The sequence below is a fragment of the Olea europaea genome, chromosome 6 (assembly GCF_002742605.1).
Source record: "Olea europaea var. sylvestris chromosome 6, O_europaea_v1, whole genome shotgun sequence".
NCBI lineage: Eukaryota > Viridiplantae > Streptophyta > Magnoliopsida > Lamiales > Oleaceae > Olea > Olea europaea.
In genome coordinates, this window is record NC_036242.1 from 19,967,320 (window position 1) to 19,980,933 (window position 13,614).

The window sequence follows — 13,614 nt, forward strand, 5'->3', positions numbered from 1 at the left end:
AGGTTATTTTCGGTTGCAGCAGAAACGGCAAACAACGCATATGGTATTTTATTTGGTTTATAGATTCTATATTTACTTTATTCTGCATTTTATACACATATATTGTCACAATTAAGAGTGTCAAGAGTCGGACTTTACATCCAATAGCTCCAATGATCAGCCTAAAACTCTTGTTTATGGGTCATGTTTGCTGCGATAAAGGGTTTTTGGTTTCTGATGCACGTGATTGGACATTTTCAACCTGTACATTGAAGTAGGCCATGTTTTTCCTATCTGTGCTTCGGTGGTTTGGTTTTCATTTGGGAAAGAAGTTTGCATTACTGGTGATTATTATTATCTGGAACTACTAATGGATGGCTAGTAATCTCTTTAAGCATTTTGCCACTTGGAAAAACTGTTTGGCAAGCATTTAACAATCTTTTTGGGAGTTTCTTTTAATTTGGAAACTATTTTAATTTTATTATTATTTAGGTCAAAGCTATTAAGAAGATTTCTAATCAATTCTACTATTCTCAGAATTCTCAGAATCACTGGGGAAAATGGGTGATTGCCTGCTCGAGAAAACAGCATTAAACGATGATGAAGAAAGTGGTAAGTTTAAATTTATCAAGCATATACCATGCATGAATTGATACTATACAGCACTTAGGTTGGTAATCAAGGATGTGTTTTTGTGTCTTATTTATTTATTTATTTTTTTCGTTCAGGAAGACAATCCTCACCATTTGCATAGTAACTGGTCTTTTGAACTCAGCCATATTAGATATGCTGGGATTGCAAATTATTAGTTTTTTCCCATTCTTTTCCCTAAATTTTTGAATATTTAGGTTGCAAGGCATTCTCTTTGTTCTACTGTTTGTGTGTGACTACTATATCAGTTAACTATAATATTTATTGACATCATCTCTTGGCCCAATCAGTCAACGGGCTTTATAGAGGCTTGATTAAGAGGATAGTCCTTTCCCTAAAAGGCATTCAACTATCTTCACATCTATCAAACCAAGACAATACTTTTTAGCATCGGACTCTTTTCGCCTCCTTGGCGCTTGCGGATGACCGCCTGCACAATTAGGTCTTGACGTTCTTGAATTTTATGTTTCATGTCCTCCTCCATAAATAAAATTTGGTTTCATATGTTCATCATTCTATTCTGTATGATTTCGGAGTATGAGAGCAAGGGATTGAGCTATCTTATGGTAGATGACGCAAAGCTTGTATCTTAGCTGATCTACTCCTACTCTATGCCTCTTAGCTGAGATACATATAACCTTGCTTGTTATATTCAAAAAATCACTTCAAAATATATTTTAGATATAGTCAACGGAATTGCTTGTCCCACCCGAGAGCGCTTATGTTATAGGGAAATTCATAGCTGGAACAACCCTTATAGTTTGTCTTGATATCTGGTGGGAATAATAAAATTCAAAATCCAAGCTGGTTGGTGAGCCTAGTAAAAGGAGACCATCTAGCTTGGTTCGTAACTGCACCCAACTTACACCATGGTAGAGGAGGTGGTGCGAAGTTCTAGGAGTGTGAGCTGTATGAACTGAAAGACTCCCATACTGTTTGGAGGGCAAGGGCATAGATGCCAAACAAACTTGACCTTATCTATCATCGTAGAAGCTACTCTTAGGAAATATTATGGTTTTTGAGCATCCAACAATCAATCCCCCAAACTGGGGAAGTATAAGCAAAAATGAAGGAGTCCTCACTCGCTGGAGTGAAATAGAAGTAATATGAAAAATAGAGGACAATCAAGTTTATCTTTGAGACGTGGAAAGCTGGATAGGAATAAGACAGGAGAGATAAAAGAAGGATGGTGTACAACCAAAGGCTTACCTTTTCTCGATGAGTAGGAAAGTAGAATCATTTTCGATGTCATGGAGTTAGACCAGTGAGCTATTATGCTTTCTTTAAAGGATGGCTACTTTCAAGCCTACATCTTGGCTGTCATCACTTGATCACTTTTTGAGGAGATCATGTTTTCGTTAATCAAAAAAGTGCGTCAGATCAGATAGATGCCTTAATTGTACAATGGCTAATCTAAGAGAATTCAAATCATTGGTCCGGGGTAAAGGAATAAGATCTTAATAAAGCAAAGCAAAAAATGAAGAAAAGCTAAAGTAATCTAGTCTGAGACTATAAGGAAATTTAGGTTAAAAAGAATTCTACTCAACCAAAGTCAATGTTGTAAGCCATAACACTTCTCTTCAATCTAAGTATTAGACGGAAGGTCGAGTTGAAAGCTAAAGCTAGTGCTTACCTCGGATCAAGTTAGCACCACTTGTAGGTTCACGTTAACGAGAAAGCTAAGTTCTGAAGAGAAGTTGATGATAAGGCTTCACTCCTAATCGGTTTGGCCCTGCCGCACATCTTTCGTAGTTAACATGCGAGATGTCAATTCTTCCTCTGCGACTCTATACTGTTGTGTAGTATAAGGGAAGGCAAATTGTCTGAGTCTCCCTTTTCAAGTATGCACCAACTTGTGGAATGCATATCTCCCTCCTGAGTTTATCCTCAAACATAGTTTTTTTCTTTTACTTTCTAAATAAAATTCTTCAATAAGCTTCTCAGCTGTGTCATAGTAGTGCCAAAAAGGCTTCTGGTAAGCTTCTTGTCTCATTCCATGGTGGGTCTATAATTGGGGTGAAGTTAGGAATGTCAACGAGTTGAAACTCGAGGCTCGGCTCGGCTCGTCTCGTGAAAAAATGACTCGGGTTTTTTTTAGCTAGTGGCGAGCCAAAGCTCGACTGAAGAATTAAAGCTTGGCCAGAGCTTTCTTGAGCCGAGCCGACTTTTTTTTAAAATTCGTGACATTCTAAATTTTTTTTTTATACAATTTAAAAATGTGCAATTTATACAAATTGTAGATTAAATACAAGTTACAATCATCCTCCTTTTTTGGGCTTGAGGTTGGCTACAATCAATATAGGAGAAATTAAATTGTACATAAATAAAATATTTTATGCACAATTTTTTGAAAAAATAAATTATAAAATTACATAATTTTTCGAAAATAATCAATTTAAAAACTTACAATATTCTATTCTTGGATCTGGTGCAATTCTTTGACCATTATACTGTCAACTTGTTCTTGAAGACGTAATTCCGCACATTCCCAGTTCTTCAAGCATGTTAAAACCTCTAGCATATTTTCTTTTAGTCTTGATCGTTCGTCTGATAAAATTCAACTACCTAAATTAAATACAGCTTCCGATACTACCGTAGACATAAGAGGTGTTAGTAGATTATGTGCAATCTTTGATACAATTGGATATTACATTTCGTTACACCTCGACAATAATAGAAGACTAAATTTCTGTAATTCTATTAGTTGTAATCTATTACGAACGTCCATGCACATGTACCTAACTAACTCAGAGTGAATTTCTAGATTTGTATCGACGTGTATCGCTCTAGATATGGATTAACTAGAACTAAATTATGGAACCCTTGTATTAGTGTTCAAGTAATTCCAAAAATCATCTGAACTTGTTGAAGTTTCTTGAAGTACTTTGGAAAGTAGAACTACCTTGACCTCCTTTTTTAACGTAATATTTATACATTTCACATAATATATATTCTATATGTGCATGTGATAATTTCACATTCATGAAATTTGAAATCTCCTTTATAGTAGCTTTTGTACCAATTAAATTAAGTCGAAAGTCCATCACTGAAGCTAAAAGAAATAAAGAGTACTCGAACTACCTTTAAATTGGTTAATCTCATAACTAGTAAAATTTGTTTGTGACTACTTGTGGTTATTATAGCAAAATATACTGAATATTAGAGTAAAAGAAACTGAATATTATAGAAAAGATGTTGGAGAATGAACTTGAAAAATATAATATTGCAATTACAATATTGTTGAAGTAAGTTGATATGAAACAAAAAATTTTAAGTCGTATTTATAGCAAAAAAATATGTCCGTTTCTACAAAATTTGAATTTGATGTTACAGTTGCCTTTTTTTTAAAAGGCAGAAGGCAGCTGCCTTCTATTTTTGTATTAAAGGCAGCTACAACATGCAACTACTAGCTGTTTGTTGCATGCAACAGGGAGGCATCTACGGCTGCATCACTTTTTTTAACAGACAGCTACTGCTGCCCCTTTTTAAAGCAGCTGCCATTTTCTTTTCTTTTTTCTTTTTTTTCCTTTTTTTTTTTTTAACTTTTTTATCAAATAACACGGGCCATTTGTGTTTGGGCCAGCTCGTCACGGGCCAGCCCGAGCCTCAACTCACTTTCTCTGAGCCAGCTCGGACTTTTCTCGAGCCTAGCCATGGGCCGCTTTAGCCAGCAAGCCAAATTGGAAACCCTAGGTGAAAAGTCTAGCATAATTGGCGTTGCAGTATTACTTCAAGTCATTTTTGCTGATACTAGTTGTCTTTCATTTATGCTTTCATGAAACATAATTTTGTATAACCTTATATGATGTGCCTTTGAAGATCTCTCAATCTTTATCAGTGTCTAATATTTTAACTTAATTAGAATGCAGTCATAGCTCTTTTTTTCTCCCCAAAATCCAACTGATTGCTGTTTTGTGCAGGAAAAGTTCTGTTGATGCTAGGAAAAGTGCAGCTTGAACTTCAGAAAATTGTTGATGGTTATGTGCGTATCATGTTGGTGTATGAATTACTTCAGATTTCTTTCTGTTTCTTACAATGTGTACCTCTAGTTATTAAAATACTGTGTACTGCATTTCAGCGGTCTAATGTATTTAAGACAATCACGATCCCATCAGAGTCTATTCTTAATGAGTTACGCATAGTTGAGGTTAGTGCCATGGATTATTCAATTATTTTCAATAAAAGCTTGTATACCTGCCTCCCAACCCCCCTAGAAAGGATGATGGGTCTAACATTGGAAGCATGTGATCCTTTGATGGAATTATTTTGATTGTTTTGCATCTTCTTCCTTTTTTTTTTTTTAATTTAATAATTTGTTGTGTGGATTCTAGCCTGAGATTAGATGACTCAAAGTATTTTTTCCCCGTTCATTGTTTCTTTCATTCTTTCACAAGTACCTGGCTTTACAATATCAGCTGGACTTATTAATGTAATTGCAAACCATGTATACAATTCTGTTTATTTGGCTTTACAGCATGTTTGGCTGTGCTTAAAGTATGTTTTACTTTTAATTATTTTACAAAACACGAATTTTAAAGTTTTTAACACAGTTTCTAGAAAAGTTTAACTTTTGAACAGCCTAAATTGTGCTCAGTAATATTTGTTTCTCTTAGTAGATTGCAATATGTGCATTGAATATGTAACCCTTCTAGAGATGTTTAGCATATTATTTTTTCTTTGCATGCAAATGTCTATTGCTGTTGATGTTCTACACTAATTTGGGCTTTTTACTCCATTCCCAACCCCCTCAAATATACAGGAGATGAAGAGGCGATGTGATCATAAAAGGTCCAAATTTATATATTCCCTTTGTATATTACTTCTTCCTTTTCTCTTGAGCATTTTTTTACTTTGAATTTGCCTTCCAGAGAAATGTACAATGACCTGATGTTATATAGAGAGAAGGGGAAGTTGAAAGGTAGTAGAGGAGAGCGTTTTTCTTCACACCAGTTTCAAGTAGCTCAGGATGAATACGAGGAGGAGGCAAATGCATTTGTATTCCGAATGAAATCACTAAAGCAAGGAGAATCCCATAGTCTTCTAACTCAGGCAGCTCGACATCATGCTGCACAGGTTTATTTATTATTATTATTTTTTTCACAGGAGAGTTATACCTTGTATATTTGATACATGTGTAGCATTAATACTATGTTTATTATTTATAATAGTTGTCCTTCTTCAAGAAGGCTCTCAAATCTCTAGAGGGAATTGAGCCACATGTCAAAATGGTCGCCGCACAGCAACATATTGATTACCAGTTTAGTGGACTTGAAGATGACCAGGATAATATTGATGATAATGTCAACGACGAGGATGATAGTACCGAAGATGATTCTGTAAGTAATGACGATGGAGAATTGAGTTTTGACTATAGACTAAATAGTGCAGTTCCAGAAGTTTCTACAACAAAAAACTCAATGGAGGTAAGACTTCCACGTGTCTTGGTATTGATGTAGGACGAATGGACAGTTATGTTAAACATTGATTCTTACTGGTAGTTTTGGGATTCCTTTAATTTTAATTATTCTAATTCTATTAGGAGAATGTTATTATTTTATTAGGAGAATTGTTTTCTTTACCTCTCAGATGTGCTTGATTCTTTAGGAGATGATTAGTTAGTTAGTTTATTCAGATTAGTAGATTCTCTCTCTTCTTCCATTGCCCACAAGAAGAGCTTAGGCATTTTTTCTGTGCAATCAATTCTATTATTGATTTGATTATTTCAATCATCTTGGGTTTTCTTTTGTTTCTACAAGAGTCAGATTTATTGCTGCATTCATAGAAGCAGACCCTCACATGAAATGACTTTAAATAATTTATTGGTCAAGATTATTATTTGTGTAAAAGTTTCTGGACTCCGATTGATTCTCCTTGTTGAATTTTGGATATCATTACATATATTTAATGCCCTACAAGTGGCGGAAGTCCTATTAATTGGGATGTGCAAATCCAGCTTGAGAGAGGCGTGGTGGACTTAGCTTTGGCTCAAGGAACTAAACTACTACTTAGTTTTGAGATGATTAATTAAGTTTTGTCCTCATCTGGCATGTTATATATCTTTATATCAGGGTATATAAATAATTTAACTTTGGTTTAAGAGTGCAGTTATTTATAAAATATATCTTTATTTGCAGTTGGATAATGTGGATACTACATCTCCCAGCACTAAATTAGGTGCATCTAAGGTGAAGATCCTATCCTGTGTTTTTTACTAATTCTACCTTCCCATGGCCCAATCTCCTCCTTTCTTTTATCAATATGTTACTTATTGTCCATCCAACTTGTCATACGTGCTATTTTGAAAGTATGACTTTCGAATTTTACACTTTTCTTTATTCTTTTTTTTTTTTTTTTTTTTTTTTTTTCCCCCTTTCCACTTGCTTGTTTTTTTAGGTTTTGTTTTTGGAAAGAACTGGTCGAAATTCTTTTGGCTTCCACAGAGAGACTAAGTTGACCAGCCAATCAGCACCGATATTTCGTGAGAAGAAACTTGATCCAGCTGGCATGCCGAGACAGATGCTGCCATCACCATCACGCAGGTTTACATCGTATGTGCTACCCACACCAGTTGAGGCAAAGAGTCTTGGTTCTGGGAAAGCAGATTTTGAAGATCCACAACATAAACAAGTGAACAATAACTTGTGGTATTCATCTCCTCTTGATCAGAAGAAATATGAAAAAGTAGTAGCAAATGAGAAATCCTCGGACTCTGTCCTCTTAGACGCACAACAGGTGCTCACAGAGAGCAACAATAATACAAAAAGCAGTCGGTTGCCCCCTCCATTATTGGATGGCTTCTCATCAAAACAGTTTGACCCAAATGTTGCATTCGATACTAGAAAAGTCAAAAGACAAGCTTTCTCTGGTCCAATAACAGGCAAACCGTGGCCGAAGAACCCAAATTTATCTGCCAGTGGTCACATCATTTCATCAGAGTACCCTCTGCCATTTTCTGGGTCTATATTGCGTGCTCCATTGCCTCAGCCAACGTCAATGCCCAAATTATCATCACGTGTTTTACCTACTTTCATGTCGTCGCCTATAATAAGTGAACTTCACGAGCTGCCTCTGCCCCCAGCTCATCTAGCTTCTAAAAGGCTTTCCAATCGCATTGCTCATTCAGGGCCTTTGGTATCCGAAGGTTGTGAGCTACCTACTACAAGCATAGCAAAATCTACACTTCCAATGCCATCTCAGACTATTTCCCGCAGTTATTCTATTCCCTCTGGAAGTCGAGAAGAATCGGTTCTACATTTACCTTTAGAAGCTTCTCAAAATTTGAAGATGACTGAAGGAATTACTTCACCTCCTATAACACCCATTTCATTGCCTGATGTACAACCAGCATCACCCCCTACATCATAGATGACGTATATGCCGGTCAAATGGGAGGTAATTGAGGAACTTGTCATCCAATGCACCTCTGCCAATCTTGTTATTTGATATGATTAGGTGAACGAGAGGTATTTCTACAGGCAAAATGGCTTTAAACTGCATTGCTTGCTTTATGGGGGTTTATGTGTAGGAAAAATGCATATTGTGCCTTGTGATTTGAGATACCTATAAATTAACTCATCTTGATTACAGAATATGCAACCCACCACTTGTGCTTTTGTAAACCCTAGATATTTCCCTTTCATCAACTTAGCCAAGTTCTGGAATTGTTCGCAGGATGCTTTATTCAAAGATATAGATTTTACATGAAAATATTAAGTCAACAAAAATTGGACGACTAAGAATTCTACAGGGTTGGTTTCTTGGAAAGGTGGCCTGAGTATTCTTGAACTGCAAGGTAATATGTTTAGTTTTTCAAAATCTCGAGAATGATTTGCAAATTTCCCTTGTTTACTTCATGTCTGGTTCTTCCCTTTTTCAATATGATTCTGAAGTTGCTTTTTTTGTCATGTCTGAGTATTCCTTGAATATGTAGTTTAACTCTAGCGGATTACACTTGGAATGCAGGGGGTGCACTGGCGGCATACTTTAGTGTTTGGAATTAATTTACATTGTACATTAATATCAAGCAGAGGACAACTGCAATTTCACCTAGTACGGGCACAAAATCTGTAAATATGATTTTGTACATATTTAGTCTTCTGTTGTCCCAGTTCGGATGGAATTTACCCTGTAAGACCTATGTATGTACATAAATTTTTTGTTCCCTCAAATAATGCTTTGTTTTGCATAGGAAATCATAAAATTTTGCATTATGTTATTTAATGCATAATTAAATTAAATAAAGGAATCTTCACAAGTTCTTTTAACTCCAACTTTCCTGAAAAATTCTAAATAATTAAAGAGTAATGCCGTTTATACCCGGGTGTTTACATGCCCAGTTACACGGCCCCATTGCCCCCCTCACATGGGGGATCCCCATGTGAGGAGGGAGGTGGGGCTGGGTAACCGGGCGTTTACACACCTGAGTATGAATAGCGTGGTCCATAATTGAAAGGCTTGCACATTTATTTTTCTTTGTTGAGTGCTTAAGTTTTAACTCCAAATTTAAAACTTGACAGGGAAAACGAATCTACAAGAAGATATTCCTTACAAATTGGGGTTCATAATCACCAAACTCAGCCGTAAATTCAACACTAACATTAAGTTGGCAGTGCTGTAAACACTGCGTTTGTAACTTGTACAGGATGAATATTTTAGTTTTTACTAGTTACACTGGTCACACGGTAGGCTCCACTTGATTAATTACTATAATATTTGGATCTGAATTTGAATTTTGCCACTCGCTCCTCAAGGATTCACTAATGCATCAAGATCCAAGATCGAGGACTCCTTGTCGAATGCCAAGCAGCCATGATGTAACCTATGTTGAGAAGACAATATAAACTAATAAAATCGTCCCCACTCTAACAACTTAATTAACCTTTACGATGAGTAATTTGTGTTTCAACAAAAACCGTCAAACACAGAAAGAGTCCTGGTTAGGTAGTGATCAAAATGTAGCACAGTAGCAGAGCATAAATCATGATAATGCCAAAAGAAAAAGGATGGGTAGTGAGAGAGGCTCAATTTCAAAAACATTGTCAAATTTGTTGTTTGGATCAGATTTGGATATGCCAGCAGTGCAGTCATTTCAAGAAATCATACAGGGCTAACATAATTCTGAAACACAAAACCATCTTCCTACCCATTAACATGATAAGATCGTCGCATAACATGGAGTCATATGATCATTGCAACTATTTGCGCACAACCTCACAGAGAGCACTTGGGAAAATCACACATCTTGTTTGAACAAGACCATTTGGCAATATGAAGTTATACATACAAGCAAAGCAAGAAATATGTGATTACAGAATTATTGATATTAAGTCGCCTATCCAACTGGAGCTTCACTAGCCTTCACAAATCGACCTTTAAATCTTTTCCTTGTATCAGCTCTTTCCTTCCTTGATTCATACCGTATATGCTTATCATATCTGGTTATAAAACATCATCATTACCAGATACAGCACACTGGAAATCCGTTAGGGGAAAAAAGGTAGTCATGAAGTATGCTGAAATGAAAATAAGAGTAAATAGGTACCTCCGGGTTTTCTTCTTTTCCTTGTACCGTTGCATAGCATTGCCTCTGTTCTTTGCCAGAAGCTCCTTATCAGCCTTGGTTATTGCAGCTGTGGTGCTTTCATTTTTCACCAACCCCGTATGATCCACAAAATTAATGTCTTTTGAGCCACCCGAACTGGGCTTAGAAAGACCTGAACATGATTTTGGCCTTGACACCGGTAAATTATTGCTCTCAGATGTTGCAGGTCCCTGGCTTGCTGTTGGATTATTTGAGGTACTCTATATTTCAACAAAGTTTGTCATATTATAGCTCCACGTGATATTATTGGACATGAATCCAAAACACATAAAAAAATGATTGTCCGCATGTCAACCCTTCACTATTTTTCTTTTGTTTATATTAATTTAAAGACATTGACAACCGATGTTTGACCAAAAAACCCGAAAAAAGGGTATGTTAAAGCATGTGATTCTTTGGATTGATCAGGAGATTGAAATCATATTGCTGCCGCTTAACTTCTTTCGTGCCTATTTCTGATTTATGCGAATTGTGCATTTGTAAAGATTAGATGATGGTAGACATCATTTATCACAAGAATTAAAGTAAAAATTGTTTATATTTTGATATTGGCCACATACCATAAATTTTAAGGTATCACGAGGACAAGACTTTAAGCTATGGACAAAGACCCACAAGGGACACCTGTACTCAGGTCAAGTAGCGCAGCTCGTTTGACAACTAAATTACATGACTACTAAAAATCTGCACATACTAGGTCCCACTTGTACCTCTATTAATCATCCTCTAAAATCAATCCTTCACCAAAAGAATAAACAACATCACTCAATCCTCTTGAATCAAGCTTTTACAAAGCAAAGAGTCAACTCTCCTACACTAATTTAACATAATGTTCAGTCTCTCTTAAAGATTCAAACTTTCAAGAATCAACCAGTCTTTACTTCAGTAACATCTTTCCTGGAGATTTTTCCATTTTACTCTTTTGTTACTGTTTCGCGCGGGTTAATTCGCTAACAATTAAAGAGGATCAGACGATTGTGTAAGGGACGAAACCTCTTGAGACAAAATCCCAAAAAGGGGTGTTCTTTTTATTGGCGATGAACTTTACAATTGGAAACGGAAAACAACGTGCCTCCAAGGGGCGCAAGCACACGAGTTACAGAAAAGGAAATGTTTAAGTCTAAAAGCTAAATGAATGAAAATTACATATTCTCTGTTCGAGAGTTTTGGATTCGGTCCTTGCTTCTAAGTTCTTTCTCCCTTTTATACTTCATAGGCGATCCCTTTGTGATTAACTGCTCTAAAAAACTGCTTGATCGCCCAATAACTACCCACTTTTTTTGTAATGGCCATTTTGTCATGCAACTGTCTTTTTAACTGCTGCCATTATCTTGCATCGTTCAACCGCTTTCGATTGAACCCCTTGAGTCGTGGAACGTGATGAAATTACTTTAGCAACTGCCTCAATAACTGCATCATAATGCGTTATGTTTGTTGATACCTTGGGCGACTTGAAGATTTGGGCGAGACTTTGGACGACCGTATGCCACTCTATTCGTTCAGACTCTGAGCGACTTGCAAACTTGGGCGATGGCATTACCGCACTATTGGGCCCCTTATTTGGGCATTCACCTTGATTCGTTCAATTGGATTTCGTTCTTTGGGCTATCTGATTTGGGGACCCTCCAATTGGACTTTATTCTCTGGGCTGTTCGATTTGGGCTGAATTTTTATGTGTCAACAATTACCCCCCAATATGGCAGAATTAATAATAATTATTGAATTTTGCCATATTCACTTCACGTCTTCAGCAACGTTCACGATCCCCAAAGAATTTCAATCATTGTCTCCTTCTATAACTTGAAAAGGTGCGTCGCTTTGCAAACCCTTATAAACTCCGAACACGCCATTTTACTGCTACGAAATCACGTTTCATATTTCTTACGCATCCTTCGCGATTCACTGTTCATATTTTGCTTCCTTGTTACGTAACTCTGAAAAGCTTCGTTCCTTCTTCAATGGCTGCTTTACAATCCCAAGCTAGCGATTCCTTTAGTTTTAACGACTTTCAGAAACTTCTGAGTCGTTCATACGTAACCCCAAGTTTTCTTACGCCCGCCGATGTTGGACGTAATGAGTTTTACTTGGGTCCTTTCTTCAACAATGCGGAAGCAATCGAACAGGCGGCGGTGGGCCAGCTGTTTCCTTGCACCCATGGCCCTCCTTTTCTGAATTCTTTGCCGCTGGGACCACTTCGTGAAAAAGGTATTCGCACTTGGCCCAAATCTGACGTAGCTTTTCGTAGGTGGCATGCTCGTCTTGTGGGTCATGGTCCTAATAAGGCACTTTTTGATAGCGCTAGAATTTCTGATTTGTTGGAAGTCTCTATTCGCCCCCCTACTTTTGATTCAGCGCTCTTTCCGATTGCTTTGAGCTTTTGGTCCTCTGAGTATAACACCTTTATTTTTCCTCTTGGCCCCATGTCTATTACGTTAAGGGATGTTGGGGCTCTGGTAAATTTACCACCTTTGGGTGATACCGTTTTCCCAGGCATCTTAGTTTCTGGTGACGCCCCTCAGTTCGGTAAAAACTATACCGATTCTTATTCAAGCCTGCACAATCATTCGAGTGCTGAACCTACTCATGCTGAGCGAGTGGCCTTCCTTTTACTCTGGCTTTGTAAATATGTGTTGTGCGTGCCTAGTATAAAGCCCTCTCTGAGTTATTTACCTATAGCGCATGAACTGGCGCGTGGCAGGCCTTTGAATTTATGTTCTTTGTTTTTGGCTGCCCTTTATAGAGGTATGGCTTTTCTTCAGGCTCAATTGAAGAATGGTGCATCTCCTAAACTGCGAATGGTGCATCTCCTACTGGCAGTGGACCTCTTTGGTTCACTCAGCTGTGGTTGAGATCCTATTTTCCATCGCTTGGTGCTCCATCCATTTCTTGTCCTTCTGCTAGTTGTTACGGGCTAGCTATGGAGCCTTTAACTCCCGTAAGTATGTCCAAAAGGGACATTTTTTTATTCTTTTATTCTTTAAATTCAATCTCTTCCTTCTTTCCTTTCCCTCCTTTTTTGACTCCGGACTATGTACATCCTCCTTCCACTGTAGATAGCGTGAGCACCTCTCTGCTCATTTGGATCCAGTTCTTAACTGCGAGGGAGCTTTTCCACGATATCTTAACCGGGACCAATGCCAAAGCTGGGGTAGAAATTTATGCTCCCCAATTTTTTGCTCGGTAGCTTAGTTTCGGCCAAACTTGGCCTGTTCCTCTTTGCTATTCGAAGAACTTAAACGACCGTTTTCATACCATTAATAAGGTGGAAGCAGAGGCTATAAACGCTCGCAACCTCCATTTATCAAGCCATTTTTCATTAGCCCCTTTTAATCCTTGTCATGCTACTCACCCTCTTTTCGAACAACTTTGGCCATCGGTGAAGC

General features: G+C 37.3%; 1 protein-coding gene and 1 long non-coding RNA gene across 2 annotated transcripts in view; one reads left to right on the top strand and one right to left on the bottom strand.

Moving 5' to 3' along the window:
- Window positions 1–13,614, top strand: part of LOC111395254 (uncharacterized protein At2g33490-like) — a 25,759-nt gene that overhangs the window by 7,144 nt on the left and 5,001 nt on the right. The window contains exons 7-14 of the mRNA XM_023021239.1: window positions 3–43; window positions 517–591; window positions 4,551–4,612; window positions 4,709–4,777; window positions 5,390–5,418; window positions 5,499–5,703; window positions 5,799–6,053; window positions 6,765–6,815. Of these exons, the coding sequence (XP_022877007.1) occupies window positions 3–43; window positions 517–591; window positions 4,551–4,612; window positions 4,709–4,777; window positions 5,390–5,418; window positions 5,499–5,703; window positions 5,799–6,053; window positions 6,765–6,815 (787 nt within the window). The remainder of the gene's footprint in view (window positions 1–2; window positions 44–516; window positions 592–4,550; window positions 4,613–4,708; window positions 4,778–5,389; window positions 5,419–5,498; window positions 5,704–5,798; window positions 6,054–6,764; window positions 6,816–13,614) is intronic.
- Window positions 9,746–11,162, bottom strand: LOC111396108. The gene is made up of 2 exons (XR_002702946.1): window positions 10,172–11,162; window positions 9,746–10,064 (listed from the first exon to the last, which is right to left on the bottom strand). It is a non-coding gene; the product is annotated as an uncharacterized LOC111396108 (long non-coding RNA).